The 13,500-nt window shown below is 43.4% G+C and overlaps 1 protein-coding gene across 2 annotated transcripts in view; it reads left to right on the top strand.

Moving 5' to 3' along the window:
• The window catches only part of DNMT3B (DNA methyltransferase 3 beta), a 47,464-nt gene extending 37,871 nt beyond the window's left edge, over positions 1-9,593 (top strand). The window contains exons 15-21 of one of the 2 annotated variants that reach the window (XM_070748732.1): positions 1,240-1,385; positions 3,585-3,666; positions 3,788-3,936; positions 4,861-4,946; positions 6,237-6,306; positions 7,271-7,389; positions 8,339-9,593. In XM_070748732.1, the coding sequence (XP_070604833.1) occupies positions 1,240-1,385; positions 3,585-3,666; positions 3,788-3,936; positions 4,861-4,946; positions 6,237-6,306; positions 7,271-7,389; positions 8,339-8,480 (794 nt within the window). In that variant the 3' untranslated portion in view covers positions 8,481-9,593. Of the gene's footprint in view, positions 1-1,239; positions 1,386-3,584; positions 3,676-3,787; positions 3,937-4,860; positions 4,947-6,236; positions 6,307-7,270; positions 7,390-8,338 lie in introns of both variants that reach the window. The other variant, XM_070748734.1, reaches the window with a different exon arrangement.
• The last annotated feature ends 3,907 nt before the right edge of the window (positions 9,594-13,500 follow it).

The raw sequence follows: 13,500 nt of genomic DNA, 5'->3' as shown, positions 1-13,500 counted from the left end.
GTACAAAATCAAAGGTAAAACATATAAACAGGTTTACAGTTTACACTTCTGTGTCCTTGGTAGACAATCTTTGTGCATCCATGTCAATCTGTCGCATGATTTGCTTACAACTGTATTGATATTTGCAATTTTATCAGATCACTTGTTATGGTTGTTGTTGTTTCCCCCTGAGCAAATTATAGCAACATGAGAAAATATTTTACTGAAAGAGTCGTAGATGCTTGGAACAAACTTCCAGCAGACGTGGTTGGTAAATCCACAGTAACTGAATTTAAACATGCCTGGAATAAACATAGATCCATTGTAAGATAAAATACAGGAAATAGTATAAGGGCAGACAAGATGGACCATGAGGTCTTTTTCTGCCGTCAGTCTTCTATGTTTCTAGAAAGATTGTGAGCCCGCTGTATAGAGCGCTGGTGAGACCACATTTGGAATACTGTGTTCAGTTCTGGAGACCTCACCTACAAAAAGATATGGATCAAATTGAATGGGTCCAGAGACGGGCTATAAAAATGGTGGAAGGTCTTAAGCATAAAACGTATCAGGAAAGACTTCATGAACTCCATCTGTCTAGTCTGGAGGACAGAAGGAAAAGGAGGGACATGATCGAAGCATTTAAATATGTGAAAGGGTTAAATAAGGTCCAGGAGGGAAGTGTTTTCAATAGGAAAGTGAACCCAAGAACAAGGGAACACAATCTGAAGTTAGCTGGGGGGAAGATCAGAAGCAACATGAGAAAATATGATTTGACTGAAAGAGGAGTAGATGCTTGGAGCAAACTTACAGCAGATGTGGTTGGTAAATCCACAGTCACTGAATTTAAACATGCCTGGGATAAACATAGATCCATCCTAAGATAAAACACAGGAAATAATATAAATGCAGACTAGATGAACTAGGAGGTCTTTTTTCTGCCGTCAATCTATGTTTCTAAGTAAAGTGAGACGAAAATATCATTTGACAAGTGTCTCGCTTAGCGACATAAAACATTGGGCTCAATTGAGGCTGTCCACCGAGGACTACCTGCATACTTTTATACTGGGAAAAAAAACTTTTTGTGGTATCTGATGTGCACAGCTGTTATAAGGTCATCACAACTATGTGAGAGTTGCACATTATTTCTTTTTCCCCGCAGCACAAGGGGGATTTTTCCCGGGCTGGGTGTTTCTCGCTAGGGCCTCGTCACCTGCTCCCCAAGGGATCCTTTTCTCACCCAGGATCCTTCTGTCTCCCTAGGTTACCTGGTTCTTCAGGATCTTGGCATCAAGGTGGAGAAATACATCGCTTCGGAGATCTGCGAAGACTCCATCTCGGTGGGGACGGTGAAGCACGAAGGAAACATCAGATACGTGCGCGATGTCAGGAACATCACCAAGCGACATGTAAGGGACTGCCTCCGAGCTCATACCTCAGTGCGGCCAGTTAGGGCCCACACAGTCGGCCTTCTCCAGGTCCCATCCGCCGAGCAATGTCGGTTGGCGGGACCTAGGGGAAGAGCCTTCTCTGTGGTGGCTCCGACCCTTTGGAATCAACTGCCCCCTACCGGTCTTCCGGAAAGCTATTAAGACCTGGCTTTTCCAGCAGGCCTGGAATTAGATTCAGTGCTGTTTGTGTATGAATCTTTTCAGATATTATTTTATTGTTATTATATTACTGATTTTTTTAATGCAGTTTTGATTTTTTATTTATTCACGTATTTGTCAAACAATTATAGGATGGTAATTTGTGCAAATAAAACATTAGATGAGTAATGATCAAAAGTAATGTTCAAATAGAACAGTAGGACAGGGACGGTAGGCACAATGGTGCGCTTATGCACGCCCCTTACAGACTTCTTAGAAAGGGGGAGAGGTCAATTGTAGATAGACTTAGGGTTAAAGGTTTTGGAGTTTGAGGAAGAAACTGCAGAGTCAGGTAGTGCATTCCAGGCGTTGATCACTCTATTGCTGAAGTCGTATTTTTTACAATCTAATTTAGAGCAGTTGACATTTAGTTGAAATCTATTATGTGTTCACCCCTGCGCACCCAATTTGCACCAAAAGAAGTTGAAAGAAAATGCAGGGCCTCCTCTTTGGGCAGCCTCTGCGTTCTTCCCAAAAGCATTTAAAAACTCCAAAGCCGGCGATTCTGCTACAAACAAAAAGTGTCTAAGAAAAATATCAGGAGATGATCTGGAATTAACTCTATGTGATCTGGGTTTCTTTCTCCTCCTCCATTCCGAATGGCCATCGTATTCTCTAGAACAGAGGTCTTCATAGCTGGCTGGAGAATTCTGGGAGTTGAAATTCACAAGTCTTCAAGTTGCCAAGTTTGGGGACCTCTCCTCTAGAAAATAAAATGAATAAGGCTTGAAACCTCATGTTTCCCCAGAAACCTTGATTTTGTTTGGTAGTCTGCAGGAAGGAGGGTTAAGACTGTTATGTAGAATGGAGCATTTTGGGAGCATCTCAGACATCAACACCCTTGAAAATGTCCAAAGATACTTCACCAGAAGAGCCCTTCACTCCTCCACTCAAAATAGAATTCCCTACGAGACTAGACTTTCAATCCTGGGTCTAGAAAGCCTAGAACTAAGATGCCTTAAACAAGATCTAAGTATTGCCCACAAGATCATATGCTGCAATGTCCTGCCTGTCGGCGACTACTTCAGCTTCAACCACAACAACACAAGAGCACACAACAGATTTAAATTTAATATTAACCACTCCAAACTTGACTGTAAAAAATATGACTTCAGTAACCGAGTTGTTGAAGCGTGGAACTCATTACCGGACTCCATAGTGTCATCCCCAAACCCCCAACACTTTACCCTTAGATTATCCATGGTTGACCTCTCCAGATTCCTAAGAGGTCAGTAAGGGGCGAGTACAAGTGCCCTAGAGTGCCTTCCATCCCCTGTCCTATTGCTCTCCTATATCTCCTATTCCTTTCTTCTATTCCTATATCTCTTCTTCTATTCTTTCATTGATATGTTCTATTCCTATATATTCTATTCTTTCATAGATATATTTTACTATGAGTATCTCCTCTATAACCTTCATCGTGTATTTTACTATGTGTATACCCACTAAAACCCTCATTGTGCATTGGACAAAATCAATAAATCAATCTATAAAAATAAATAAATGTTCCCTTAGGCTGTGAAAGTAGTAAGGAACACCTTAGATTGTTGCCTTTGAGTAAGGGATTATTTTGTGAGTGGCCGTTTTATTACAATCCTCAAAATGTGCTTTCCAATTTCTAAGTGAGATGTTTCCGTTATTTCACTGTTCCATAACTGCTCACTTCTAGGATGTGGGTGAATTCGATGACCTGCTTGTATTGAGTCCATTGATATGGGTGTTGTTTTGAAGTTCTTGGAAAATCCTTGGTCAAGCTACTCCCACCTGGTCACATGGCTGGCAAGCCACTCCTACTTGGTCACATGACCATCAAGCCACACCCACAAAATAAGCCACACCCACAGGGTGGTAGTAAAATTTTTATTAGCCTTTCACCGAGGACTAGTAACATGAGGACTAGTCCCTTAAAGAAGGAAGCTGGGGTGGAGACCATGCCTATAACCTTGGTCTCCTTTGCAGATCGACAAATGGGGTCCTTTCGATTTGGTGATTGGCGGAAGCCCGTGCAACGACCTCTCCATGGTAAATCCTGCCAGAAAAGGTTTGTATGGTAAGCCGAGGAATTTGAGATCTTTTTTTTTTGAGTTGGCTTTGATTGGATTCCGGAGGCTGAGCTTTTGGCCCCTTCTTTTGACCTCTTATTTATCCCTTCCGGTTGGCAGAAGGGACTGGCCGATTGTTCTTCGAGTTCTACCACCTTCTGAATTACACCCGTCCCAAAGTTGGAGAAGACCGTCCGTTCTTCTGGCTCTTCGAAAACGTGGTTTCCATGCGCGTCAACGACAAGAGGGACATTTCCCGTTTTCTGGAGGTAAAAAAACTGATGCAGATTAGAAGTCTGCCGCACGAATCCCTGTGGCCAATCAGGTCCCACAGAGTTGGCCTTCTCCGGGTGCCGTCGACTAAACAATGCGGTAGGAAAAGCAAGTAGGATGCTTGGCTGCATAGCTAGAGGTATAACAAGCAGGAAGAGGGAGATGGTGATCCCACTGTATAGAGCGCTGGTGAGACCATATTTGGAATAATACTGTCTCCAGTTCTGGAGACCTCACCTACAAAAAGATATTGACAAAATTGAACGGGTCCAAAGATGGGCTACAAGAATGGTGGAAGGTCTTAAGCATAAAACGTATCAGGAAAGACTCAATGAACTCAATCTGTATAGTCTGGAGGACAGAAGGAAAAGGGGGGACATGATCGAAACATTTAAATATGTTAAAGAGTTAAATAAGGTCCAGGAGGGAAGTGTTTTTAATAGGAAAGTGAACACAAGGACAAGGGGACACAATCTGAGGTTAGTTGGGGGAAAGATCAAAAGCAACGTGAGAAAATATTATTTTACTGAAAGAGTAGTAGATGCTTGGAACAAACTTCCAGCAGACGTGGTAGGTCAATCCACAGTGACTGAATTGAAACATGCCTGGGATAAACATAGATCCATCCTAAGATAAAAATACAGGAAATAGTATAAGGGCAGACTAGATGGACCATGAGGTCTTTTTCTGCCATCAATCTTCTATGTTTCTATGTCTTCGTTATTTCTCTGCACTGGTTCCTTAATTGCCACACTATATTCTGGTATCTTAGCAAGTCCTCCTGCGTAGCTCTGTATATCTGGACAATAAAAAAACTGGACGATGGGTGGCAGTCCTGTTTCTTATTTTTTTACAGTGATATTTCTACATTACCACCATTGAATATTTCTAATACTTTAACCCTTTTCTTCTCTCTGCAGTGCAACCCGGTGATGATCGATGCTGTCAAAGTATCTGCTGCGCACAGAGCCAGATATTTTTGGGGCAACCTGCCGGGGATGAACAGGTGAGAAAGAAGTTGACACGGCTTGACCTGCCAAAGAAGTTAACAGTCTATGGCAGAGGTCTTCAAACTTGGCAACTTTTTAAAATTCTCTTTTGGGTTTTAGATTTTTAATCAATTAATTGGATCCTGTTCTGGATTCTGGTTAGAACTTAGGTTAAATTGGAAATAACGCTTACTGAATGCAGGATTTCATAAACAAAAGCTCCATCTTTATTTCTCCTCTCCTCCGTATTCAAAATGCACATACACAGAATGGTATAAGGGCAGACTAGATGGACCATGAGGTCTTTTTCTGCTGTCAATCTTCTATGTTTCTGTTCTGTCGGGCTCTCTGGTAGACTCCTCCCAAAAATTCACAGGTACAAATTTCAGACACACATATGTTTGAAAATTCAAAACAATGTTCTTTATAATGAAAATTCCCTTAAACCAAGCCCTCTTTTGGTATAGCCAAGAGCCCTCGTCTCCAAACAAACTGGTAATTTGTACAAGTCCCTTATCAGTTCTGTGATACTTAGCTTGTAGCTGTGAGGCAATTCACAGTCCTTCTTCTTTCACAAAGTGAAACACACTTTGCTCTGGTTTAGTTTCAAAGCGGGGAAAAATCAGCACACAAAAGGTCAAAGTCAGTAAAGCAGGCACGAAACACAAGGATCAGATAATCCTCCACAATGGCCAAACCCCCAGGCTGCTCTTTATAGCAGCCTCACTAATGACCACAGCCCCACCCAACCACAGGTGGCCTCATTTTCTTTGATAATAATCTCTCAGTTGTTGCTGCCTATGCATCGCTCTCCGCATGCGTGGCTGTATCATTAACTCCTGTTCTGAATCCAAGGAGGAGCTAGATAATTGATCTCCTTCTGAGCTGTCTGCCCTACTCTCCTCCTCCCTGTCACTCATGTCTTCTTGGTCAGAGGAGCCTTCATCATCAGATTCCACTGGGGGCAAACCAGGCCTGCAGCATGTGGATGTCTCCCCCACATCCACAGTCCTTGGGGCAGGAGCTGGGCCAGAGCTAATCACAACAGTTTCTATGTTTCTTCCTTCTCTTCCAATCCTCCACCTTTCTACCGCTAATGACATGACCTCGTTGGGTCACAAAACGTCTCCAAGAGACCACCAAGGACCCCCGGCTCCATTTCAACCCTGAGCCACAAATGCCCCTTCCTATCGCTGTCTTGTGATCCCTTTTCCTGGACCCCCCAAACTTAAGCAGTGTGACTTTGGGAAGGGGTGTGTTGGTGTGCGTGTGTATCACAGATTCTCATACATTTTTTCTTCTTCCAGGCCATTGGTGGCCTCCAAAGCAGACAAGCTGGAGCTTCAGGATTGCTTGGAGTACAGTCGGAGGGCGAAGGTAACCACCGTTGTCCCCCATTATTCTCTCCGGAGTTAAAGGAGGGTGCAGAATAGCTCCCGTTTGTGCATGCCATTCATTCGTTCGTTCATTCATTCATTCATTCATTCATACATTCATTCATTCATTTATTAGGTTTGTGTGCCGCCCCTCTCCATAGACTCGGGGTGGCTCACAACAACAATAAAACAATATACAACAAATCTAATTTAAAAGTCACTAAAAACCCCTTATTAAAAAACAAAAACATACACACAAACATACCATGCATAAACTATATAGGCCTGGGGGAGATGTCTCAATTACCCCATGCCTGACGGCAGAGGTGGGTTTTAAGGAGTTTACGAAAGCAAGGAGGGTGGGGGCAATTCTAATCTCTGGGGGGAGCTGATTCCAGAGGGTTGGGGCCACCGCAGAGAAGGCTCTTCCCCTGGGTCCCGCCGGATGACATTGCACGATCTAAAGTTATTTGGATGTCATGATTGCAAAATGTGTGTGTGTGGGGCCCCTTGTCCCTCCCTTCTTTCCAACCTAGTGTCCTCGGTCACTGGAGACAGTTATTCTGCCCCCCAGTATCAAAAACATCATTTGAACAAACTTTGTTTTATCAATGAACCACTGCTAATAACTGGCTTAGCAGTGGAGACACACACACAATGTCAAATCAGTGCAAACGTTGGGGATAAATCAACAACTGGCCATACTATTTATATGTTTATGGGAACTTGGGAGGGGGGGGATTTTCAGTTACTGATTAATTGTTCTCACTGTCAGAAAATTTCTCACTATTTTTAAGTTGCTTCTCTCCTTGTTTAGTTTCCACCCATTGCTTCTTATCAACAACAACATCAGCAGAGTTGGAAGGGATCTTGGAGGTCTTTCTGTCCAACCCCCTGTTTGGGCAGGAGACCCTACACCACTTCAGACAAAAGTGGTCTTCTTCATCTCTGCTTTTCTTCTGCAGGTGAAGAAAATCCGGACCATCACCACGAAGAGCAACTCCATCCGACAGGGGAGGTCCAAGATTCTGCCTGTGTCCATGAACGGAAAGGATGACGATTTATGGTGCACAGAGTTGGAAAGGTGAGGGGTGGGCAGGACGAGGGACCCCATGATGGGGGCAGGGGAGGAAGGGAGGAAGGGCGGGGGAGGACACGTCTGTCCTGGAATGGATCCCATAGGGAAGAGACTAGGGCAGCTTTAAGATGGGTGGACTTCAACTCCCACAATTCCCCACTCAGCATGCTTTAACATGCATGGACTTCAATTCCCAGAATCCCCCAGCTAGCATACTTTAGATGGGGGATTTCTACCCCCAAAATTCCCCACTCAGCATGCTTTAAGATGGGTGGACTTCAACTCCTAGAATCCTCCAGCCAGCATGCTTTAAGATGGGGATTTCAATTCCCAGAATTCCCCACTCAGCATGCTTTAACATGAATGGACTTCAATTCCCAGAATCCCCCAGCCAGCATACTTAAAGATGGGTGGACTTCAGCTCCCAGAATTCTCCACTCGGCACGCTTTAAGATGGGTGGACTTCCACTCCTTGTTTAATGACAGCAGTGTTCATTTATGACCACTGTATTCACTTAACAACCTTGCAAAAAAAAAAAAAGGTTGCGAAATCAGGTGCGATCTTGGCTTGGTGATCTTCCCAACTTACAACCGAAATTGCTGATATGATGACAATCATAAGTCAGTGCCTTGCATTTGGCAAAGATGATGAATCAATGATTCTGCTTGTGAACCCAAGAACAAGGGGGCACGACCTGAGGTTACTTGGGGGGAAAGATCAGAAGCAACGTGAGAAAATATTATTTGACTGAAAGAGTAGTAGATGTTTGGAACAAACTTCCAGCAGATGTGGTTGGTCAATCCACAGGAACTGAATGTAAACATGCCTGGGATAAACATAGATCCATCCTAAGATAAAAGACAGGAACGAGTATAAGGGCAGACTAGATGGACCAGGAGGTCTTTTTCTGCCGTTCATCTTCTATGTTTCTATGTTTCTTCTCCCACCCCACAGGATCTTTGGCTTCCCCCTCCACTACACCGATGTGTCCAACATGGGTCGCGGGGCACGTCAGAAGCTGCTCGGCAGGTCTTGGAGTGTGCCCGTCATCCGTCACCTCTTTGCCCCCCTAAAGGATTATTTTGCCTGTGATTAGGCTGCAGGGGTCTTGCAGTCTCCCGGGTGGAAGGTGAAGAACCGAGACCCCCTCGATTCCCCCCATAAAGGAGACCTTTATTATCTCCATCCACGACTTTCTTGCAAACTCGCAAACAAGACCTTTTACGTTCCCGTTGTGCCAAAAAAACCCCACAACCAAACAAACCACACAGATTTTTTAGGGAGTTGCAGAGAGGTAGCATTCAGCCCTCGTCTTGAGCGGATGGGGAAAACTTGAGGCGGCTCGAACGAAGAACCCCATTCCGAACGGCCGCGAGAACCCCAACGTGGAAACTTGAAATGGAAAAATACTTGCAGGAAGCAATTCCAAAGAGACCGGTCTTGTCTTGTAGAAATGAGCCAGCTTCTCCCACTGTTTGCACTGGGGGGAAAAAACCCAGGAAAATAATCTTGTTTTTTGTTTTGCTTTTTCAACTGTTTTTTTTAAAAAAATATATAACTGTAAAACTTTGGGGGTTTCGGGTGGGGAGGGACTGATAGCCATTTTGCAGGACGGATGTGAAAATTCCTAGAGAGGAATTTTGGCTGGGCGCTAATCCTTCTACACGGAGCAAAATGGGTGGGGGTTATATTTTAAAAATTACACAATGCCTTTAATGCGGAGAAAAACGCATTGGGGGGGTATTTTACTGCAAAGGATGCTTCTTCCACCCTGTTTCAATTTTTGTTGGATATTTCTTATACAGTATATATATATATATATATTTTAAAGAGTTGTGTGAGAGTGTTTGCACATCCGTGGTCCTTTTAAAGGCAGGGAAATTCCCAGTGGGCAGCAACCTCCCCCCAAAAGACAATCTACAAATGTTTACTGCAGTTTGGCCTTCGCTCTTTGAAGAATCCAGCCCATCGCTCGACAAAAAAGGAGTTTTAAAAAGCTGCTATGGGATTTTCAACCTGCAGTTGCCTTCCCGTGCTTGGACCCTAACGGACTTCCATCCTCACCGATGCTGCTATTTTCCCCTCTGTTTGATTGTTTTCCTGGACTGTCCGTTCTGCAAAGCCTGATTTCCAACAGACCAGGATAAGAGTTGGGTGGGATGGATGCCACTTCTTGTGGAGTGGGTGTGCGTGTGATAAAGGCACCCTGGGATTTTGTAAAGACTTGCTACTTGCTCGTTTCCTAATCCAAAACCTGACCACGATTTTGGCAATTGGTGTGCCCACATTTGCCTCGGGTGGGCTACACATTGACGCCTTAACTTCCAAACATCCTGGTGTTGGCATGAACCAAACCACAAAAATTGTTGCCAGTTGCCAGGAGACAAATTAACGATCCGTTTTTTTCTCTGCAACCGGGACGCCTCTCCAAAAATCAGATCCCCCCCCCCTGCTCCTAGATGAAGCAAACTCCTTTCAACACATTGGCAGTAACGGGAGTGTGCGTGGGTGCCTATGTTACTCTTAAACCAACTTCCAACTTGCCATAAAGATGCTTTGTAGGTTAAGATTGCCAAAGACTTTTGGGTGGAAGATCTGTTAGGAAAGATTTTCTTATTGTCCGCCGCAATATTGTCGACGGCCATCACTGCTCCAGTTTTGTAAACATATTTTTCCCTGCGGGCAAACAGGAGCAGTTGGGGGATTCCCTCCTTCCTTGTCAGTATTTGAGGTTGCCGAACGAATGTCACTTCTCGTCTGACGATAGGCACACTTCTACACACTCCAGAAGGTGTCCCCTCAATGGGGAGTGGGCAAAAGGCCCCCAAGCTATAGTCGGTTCTGTGCCAAGAGGATTTGCCCAGGTCTGGCTCTCTACCAGTTTTTCCTTTGCAAATCTCTAGCTGCTGTGCTGGCATCCCAATAGATCAATGATTCCCAACCTTGGCAACTTGAAGGTATTTGGACTTCAACTCCCAGAATTCCCCAGACAGCAAATGCTGGCTGGGGAATTCTGGGAGTTGAAGTCCAAATATCTTCAAGTTGCCAAGCTTGGGAAACACTGCAATGGATCCTACTCCAGTAGGAGTGATGAGTCTTAGGGACGAGCAAATGCCACTCAAAACAGGACGCCAGTAATTTTAAGGGCACGAAGGAGAGATTCCTTGCATAGGTGTGTGTATGTGTGTGTCGTGATCCTGAGCCACTAAAAACCCCGCTCGAATTGAGTGGGAAGTGTGTGTTTGTGAATCCGTGCAGGTGTGAATTGCCGTGGGACAATCGATTACTGTATTATATGTTTTTAGGCGCGTTTTGCTGGTTTGTGAACCGAATCCTTGGTCCTGTGAATGAAGCTTGCATGCCACAAAGCAGAAGGAATGAGCTCAACGGGGAATTCTGCAAAAAAACCACCCTAATATTGGGGGGCTGTTTAGGGATGGGGTGAAATGGGGGCGCTTGTAACTAGCCATTTGATGTGCCTTCTTGTCTTCTCCTTATTCACCCACTTTGAAGAGTGTAGTAAATCTTTCAACGTTGGTCTCCTGGCAAGATTTCTATTGGATTCCTTCTGCTTTGTAAGAGAATATTAAGAAAAAAAAATTCAATTAAAAAAAACTCCCCCCCCCCCCAAAGTAACAATAATAAAACCTCCTTTTTAAGTGGCATTTTTAAGAGGGAACATTTCAGTACTGATATTTCCAAGATCTTCATTCAAAGGACCTCTTAACGTTGGTGCTATGGTTGTTTTATATATTTTTCTAATGTCAAAATGGTGTTTGTGCTTTTATATACTCTTTTAAAAAATAAAACTATCTTTTTTTCCTTCCCTATCTTTGATACATGTTTGCCTTAAACATTTATCACGGTTTAATTAAAGTCAGTGTTCTATAACAGAGTGTGGCCTGTTGTTTTTATTTGGGGTGTGTAGGAATCACAAAGATGGAGACACGATTTGTTGAATCAAAGCTTGTCTGGGCCAGGAAATCTCTTATGAGCGAGCAGCTTCGAGATTTGAAGCTCTGTCGCTGGACTTGCCAGTTTATTCTTTTATAACAAGTTTCTTGTGAATGCAAATATAAAGTATTAATTCTTCACTTAACCTAGTTACAATGTGAATGGTTAATATGTAACACACAGCGTACAGACAAAATCCTATCAAGGTATGATTACAAAACAAACAGAAGAGTATTTAGTTAGTTCTTACTGTACACAAACAAAGGTTTTAATTACCTTAGGTAAATGGAAGCTTAAATGGATAATTATTTCCTTAAGCTAATCAAAGGAGTGGATTGCCTTAACCAGGCACTTAGGTTTGATCCTATCATATCCACAGAGGGCATTCCATATTCTTATAGACATGGATAGTTCTACATCCATTGCAAAGGAATCCACAAGTTTAACCCACATGAACTAGTTAATACAGCACATGGCGAACCCGAAAGAGCTGCATTTGTACAAGCTGAATCTTATTTTATTTTGTCAAGTACGTATTTATTTATTTATTTATTTAATAGATTTGTATGTTGCCCCTCTCCGCAGACTTGGGCGGCTCACAACAATAATAAAAAACAATGTATCACAAATCTAATATTAAAATTAATAATAGCCGCCCCGAGTCTACAGAGAGGGGCGGCATACAAATCTAATAGATAGATAGATAGATAGATAAGATAGATAGATAGTCAGTCTCTAAAAACCCTTTATTTAAAAAGCCAGACACACACAGAAACATACCATGCATAAATTATATAGGCCAGGGGGAGATGTCTCAATTCCCCCATGCCTGATGGCAGAGGTGGGTCTTCAGAAGCTTTTGAAAGGCAAGGAGGGTGGGGGCAATCCTAATCTTTGGGGGGAGCTGGTTCCAGAGGGTCGGGGCCACCATAGAGAAGGCTCTTCCCCTTGGTCCCGCCAGACAACATGGTAGTATACATAGAGCACTGTTTATATACATGGGATGGATACTAATAAGAGGGAAAACATTAGGATGGGGACAGTAGGCACACTGGTGTGATTATGCACTTCCCTTACTGACCTCTTAGGTATCGGGTGAGGTCAGCAGTGGACAGTCTAAGGGTAACGTTTTGTGGGTTAGGTGACGAAACTAGTCTGGTAGTGAATTCCAGGCATTAACTACTGTACTTGGTTGCTGAAGTCGTATTTTCCACACTCAAGATTGGAGCGGTTCACTTTCAGTTTGTATCTGTTGTGTGCTCATGTGTTGTTGTGGTTGAAGCTGAAGCAGTCATTGACAGGAAGGATCTCAGATCGTGGTTTGCTAAACAAACCCACATGAACTAGTTCATACTTATTACAAAACATACAGTACATTTATTTATTTATTTATTTATTAATAGAGTTGAAAGGGACCGTTAGGTCATCGAGTCCAACCCCCTACATGGTGAACCCAAAAGAGCTACATTTGTTCAACGAGCTGAATCTAACCAAAATTAACTTTCAAAATTCAAAATAAATCGTCGGAGAGGGGCGGCATATAAATCCAATAAATACCGGTAAATAAAATTAATAAGGCAATTTCTCCTTGGATTATGAATGAATGGTATGCAAAACCACTCTGAAAATTTTATGCAAATTTGGTTTGGTTTAAATTGCGGGGTTTTATTTTCACCACACGGCCAAAGAGTTTAATATGTGGCAGGAGGATAATTAAGGATTTGGATTAAATGCCCAGATTTAACCCTCTTTGCAAAGTGTTAAAAAGCGCCTTTGCTATCAATGGCCTTCGCTGCCCTCTCAGCCTCCCAAGGAAACGAGCCGGAGGGACAGAGCGCCATAGGAAGGCAAGCCTCTTCTCGCACAGAACGGAAGTTCCTAGATCTCGATTGGCGCTTTAAGGGTAGGACACGCCCTTTCCCGCCACCGCCACCAATGGGAACGGCAGAGATCAAGCTTTTGCCGGCCTCTTCCGCCCAACGGGCCGCAATGTGGGCAAGATGGGTTGAGGGGCTGCCGGCGTTCACATTAATAATAATTTACAAATAATTTATTTCATTTAATAAACAAAAAAGGTTTCTAATTATTATTTTTATTTTTTCCTCTAAGAGCGGAAGTCAGCTAAACAGCGGCCTCCTTAAATAAGCTGGAAGCCGCCGACG

Source organism: Erythrolamprus reginae, chromosome 3, assembly GCF_031021105.1.
Source record: "Erythrolamprus reginae isolate rEryReg1 chromosome 3, rEryReg1.hap1, whole genome shotgun sequence".
In the NCBI taxonomy this organism is placed as follows: domain Eukaryota; kingdom Metazoa; phylum Chordata; class Lepidosauria; order Squamata; family Dipsadidae; genus Erythrolamprus; species Erythrolamprus reginae.
This window is presented reverse-complemented; position numbering and strand designations above follow the sequence as displayed.